General features: G+C 43.2%; 1 protein-coding gene across 1 annotated transcript; it reads left to right on the plus strand.

The window, feature by feature from the left end:
- Nucleotides 1-1,412: 1,412 nt before the first annotated feature.
- LOC123069730 (uncharacterized) lies at nucleotides 1,413-3,786 on the plus strand. Its single transcript, XM_044492667.1, has 3 exons — nucleotides 1,413-2,131; nucleotides 3,222-3,302; nucleotides 3,413-3,786. The coding sequence occupies exons 1-3, from the start codon at nucleotides 2,059-2,061 to the stop codon at nucleotides 3,631-3,633; spliced, it is 375 nt and encodes a 124-aa protein (XP_044348602.1). The 5' UTR covers nucleotides 1,413-2,058; the 3' UTR covers nucleotides 3,634-3,786.
- The last annotated feature ends 982 nt before the right edge of the window (nucleotides 3,787-4,768 follow it).

The raw sequence follows: 4,768 nt of genomic DNA on the forward strand, positions 1-4,768 counted from the left end.
TGTGCTCTCAAACGGAGTCTTCTGGCCTACCCTCCGTTGAACATGGCCTATTTTTGGACTTCCTTTAAATGATCCGAAATTTTGCAAGCAGGTGGGATTGCCCATGGTAGGCATCCATGCCAGGTTTGAATGATTTCTAACGTCGGATGCAAGTTGATACATGTCCGGTTATTTATCAGCCTTTTTGACCGAGAAAAGTGCACCAAATGCAAAATTTGTCGAAAACAAAAACAACTTGTATAACATCATGAGTTTTCATGATAATTTAGAGCTAACACATGATTTAATTTGATCTTTTGTGGTGTTGATTTTGAAATTTTGCCTTTTTATTTGGAGATTTTGAATTTCTTTTGTTTGAAATTTGAATTGGATCTTCTACTTGCATAAAAGTGCTCCATGCCTTAGGAAAAATCCTATGACTATTCTACTACAATTATAATTCCCAAGTTTCTACCATAAAAATATTTTCTTACAAAAATAATTTGGCCAAAAAGAAATTTTCGAACTTCAATTATAACTCGCAACTTCAAAATTTGCTAGTGAAACCTTGTTGTGAAGCATGATTTTGTTCTAAAAGAAATTCTAAAGAAAAACTTAGGGGCTCGGGTTTTGAAGAGAACGAGCATTCGGACACTTCAACTCCATGGTACTAAATTTGATTGTTTTGATAACACCTATCTCTACTCCTAATGTCTCAGTTGGTAGTCTTCGCGGTTAATTTTCGTCCCACCTATCATGGTTGTTTTTCGTCCCTCATCCCACCTCACTGTTAGCCGTGTCAAACAAAAAAACCACATCGCGATGCCCCCATGCAGTCCAGGGCCGCACCTCCCGTCGCACCCATCTACTTCCTCCGTTCCTAAATGTAAGTTTTTTTAGAGATTTCACTATGAACTACTACCTCCGTACGGGTTTACAAGGCCGTTCAGCAGCACAGCCGCGTCCTATTTTTACTAGGCCGCTTCTCTCGGTTGCTGTTCAACTGATTAAAGGAAATTAATTCCTAGCCGCTGCATGCGAAGGAGGCTGGCTGCATGCACGCATTTGTCTCGGGCCTAGTACTCTGCCCGCTGCATGCGTGAAGCTAGCCAATGCAAGGGATATGCGTAGAAGCCAGCAGATGCATGCAGTAATTAATAACAACGTGAATCGAGGAGTTTGCATGCGTGTTTGTTTTGCCTTGGTCCTGCGGATTCGGTCGGCCGGACTAGTAATCCCGGACGGAGGTAGTACATACAGAGCAAAATGAGTAAATCTACACTTTAAAATATGTCTATATACATCCGTATGCAGTTTGTAGTGCAATCTCTACCAAGACTTATATTTAGAAACGAAGGAAAATTAACCAACAAAAAAAAAACCTACGAAAGAAAACTAGCGAAAAAAAACGTGTGGCAACGTGCGAACGAGCGAGCGAGGCCTTTGCCCTCGAGCGAGCCCACACCAGATCCTTCGCCGTCGCCCTCGCACATCAAGTCGCTGCCCTCGCCCTCGCCCTCGCAGCCGCCGCCGATCCCCTCCCCCATCTCCCTTCCTCAAATGTCGTCGCCCGTCGCTGCCGCCCCGACACCTCCCGTCGCGGCCGCCCGCCGCTCCTCCTCTGCTGGCCTGAGCGAACGGAGCCAACCACCCGAAGGGATCGAAGCGGCGGAGGAAGGGAGAGATGGCGGCGGCGGCCGGGGGGAAGGAGACGATGCGGGCACCACACATCCTGATCAAGCACAAGGGGTCACGGTGCAAGGCGTCCTGGAAGGACCCCTAGGGTCGGGTCATCTCTGCCACCACGCCGCTCCCGTGCGCATCGGCGAGCTCCACGACCAGATCCTCGCCGGCCCACGCCTCCTTCGTTGACCTCGCCGCGCAGGATTCCGTCTGATCCTCCGCCCGCCGCAATGGCGGTGACCTAGGCTGCTACTGTTATACTATTTGATAGCACAACTTCATATATAATGCTGTCGTGCACATAGCAGGAGATTAGGTTTATTACTTTTGCTTCTAGATGGTGCGTTCTTAACATGCAGGTAATGCCTTTCTTTCTCGGGTCAACTTTTCTCTACCATGCACGTGCTGAGAAGACGCAACCTGGCAGCCGCAGTCACTGGGTCTTCTTCAACGTGGGGACGGACGGACGGTGAGGGATTCTCTGATTCGTACTGTGTTTGTTGACTTTCTATTTGCTCAGCGTTTGTAGACTTTTATATCTATTAATATAAAGATGTTCCTCTCCCTTTTATCAACCTTTTTATTTGGTTGTTATGTGCTCGCTAGGTGCTTGCTGAAATTCCTATATTATGCATGTGTAGAATGGATGAGAATGTAGATTAATCCAACATTAAAAAAAGAAAGTAGATCAACCAATAAATTCAATGCAGAATATACGAGGTGAAGAATATTACTGAAATGCAATCTTTCTTGCCGTCTGCTCTTACTATGCATTGGTAAAAATAGACACTGTTTGTGCATCATTAGTTTCTATTTGATAGATTTTTGTTCATGTAATCCTTCACTAATCACCAATCCAGTAGTTTTAGCTTCCAATTTTGTCTACGAGTACAGTACATGACAAGCAATCAGTGGATGACATTCAAGTTGAAAATTAGCTGCTAATTCATGATATACAGGTTGATATTATCTGCACCCCAACTCAGGTCACAAGGTTTGACTGATTCCTCACACTTGGTAGACTTGCAAATAAACCTTGCACCATCTGATTTTGAAGAAATTCTGAACATGCCTAATTATTAGTCTCATTAACCATTTTTTATGTCTCAAAGGCTCTAAACTCCAGTCTAGCAGATGAGCCTGAAATGTTATTGCTCTCTTGTTGCTTAGCCCCCTTCCCGATTACTTAGTTTGGAATCTCTCTCTTTATGCCCCTTTGATGGTTAGAGAGTGGTCTTGAAGATCCTTTTGGATTTTTACACGACCTTTGTATATACAGAGATGTCAGGTTATTAATTAATGCTACCAGCACTGGTTAGGATTGGCTAATGAACTGTGTTGTGTCCATAGCCTTTGTGGCCCGTAACTGATCTGAGATGAAGCTCCATGGATTCCTTCAATAAGTTGATGACGCTTTCCATAAATCTTCACATAATTGTTGACAAGTTCAGGGATACAAATATATCCAACTTCGACCTATGACTGAATATTTCAATTCAGCTTGTGTGCTAAATGCTGTTTAACTTCAGTTTGCCCATATTTAAAATTGTGTGCACCAGGGGGGGAATCTCCAGTATCTGCCTCGGTGAAATTTCTGCACAGGTACAACCAGTGTGCACTGACAAAGGATAACGGTAAAGGTAGGGCTGATTTATTCCCTGAAAAAACACCTGAACATATACACTGTTCAAGAAGCCAAGTTACGGGGGACCCGATCCTGCCAGTTGTTTGAAACTAAATTTTGATGCAGGTCTCATGGCGGAGACTAGCCAGACATACATCGGGATGGTGGTTAGGAATCATCTGGGATCTGTGGTTCTATCTGCTGGCCGGCAAATCAGTAATGTGAAAGGGGCTGAGGAGGCGAAAGTGGAGGCTCTGAAATTTGGTCTGCAAGTTCTAGCTGACGCCATCCAAGGAGAAGTTATTTCTTCACAAAGTTGGAAAACATGTCACAATCTCAATTTCTGACCATCAAGTGTTTATGTTTATGCGCACAAGGCTTTTAATTTTCTATTTTGATGCTCTGTGCTTTCCAGTTGAGGAGAAATCTGTTAATGCCCTGAAATCTTAAATCTTGACCACCAAGTCTTTGTGTTCATGCCTACAAAGCTTTTCAATGTCTTTTTCTGTCCAATCATATATGCTGCCATGCAATTTTTGTACCAATTTTTTTGATGATATACTCTATGATGCAGCAGCTCGATTTAATTTGTGCATGATCAGTCATCTATTAAAAAATCATCTATGAAGGAAGGCAAGGAAAACTCAAACAATCATTCAGTTCTACAAGCATGTACACCATTTCAAGAAAGTAGTATTAGAAATTTGGTTGTTTTCCCAAGATTATCAAAAGAGAAACATGGTATGGAGTTTGTATATAATCAACATATACAACACTTCTTTGTAGAATATGATATGTGAACAGTTAGAACTTTAAATAAGTGTTCACAGGTTGCCTCCAAGCATCCACTTCAGCCCAAGTCTTTCTCCAATATGTTGGCCATTCTGTTGCTAGAACTCAGCGCCCAATAAATGCATCTGCTGTATATAGAGATTAGGATACTACCTCGACTAAATGTAGAAGTGTTGGGACAACAATGCTTTTGATGAAAAGCGTTATAGTATGTAGGATCGAAAGTATGTCTAGGAGGGGGAGGGGTGATTAGACTACTTGACCAAATAAAAATATAGCCTTTTCCCAATTTTAGTTCTTGGCAGATTTTAACAACTTAGCATAAGTCAAGCGATCAACCTACACATGCAATTCTAAGAGTATAGCAGCAGAATGTAAAACAATTTCATATGAAGGTAAAGGGAGGAGTTTGAGAAAGCAAACGCAATGTTGACACGGAGATTTTTTAGCCGTGGTTCCACCTATCGTACATCCACATTGATGGAGACTTCAACCCATGAAGGGTAACGGTTGCGCGAGTCCACGGAGGGGTTCACCCACGAAAGGTCCACGAAGAAGCAACCTTGTCTATCCCACCATGCCCGTCGCCCATGAAGGACTTGCTTCACTAGGGTAGATCTTCACGAAGTAGGCTATCTTCTTGCCCTTACAAACTCCTTGGTTCAACTCCACAATCTTGTCGGAGGCTCC

Source organism: Triticum aestivum, chromosome 3B, assembly GCF_018294505.1.
Source record: "Triticum aestivum cultivar Chinese Spring chromosome 3B, IWGSC CS RefSeq v2.1, whole genome shotgun sequence".
Lineage (NCBI taxonomy): Eukaryota > Viridiplantae > Streptophyta > Magnoliopsida > Poales > Poaceae > Triticum > Triticum aestivum.

Bases quoted from the DNA above. Each gene is read 5' to 3' on its own strand.
- LOC123069730 (XM_044492667.1), top strand. From the start codon at position 2,059: ATGCACGTGCTGAGAAGACGCAACCTGGCAGCCGCAGTCACTGGGTCT. The intron at 2,132-3,221 runs GTGAGGGATTCT...TGTGTGCACCAG, and splicing joins AACGTGGGGACGGACGGACG to GGGGGGAATCTCCAGTATCT. The intron at 3,303-3,412 runs GTAGGGCTGATT...ATTTTGATGCAG, and splicing joins GACAAAGGATAACGGTAAAG to GTCTCATGGCGGAGACTAGC.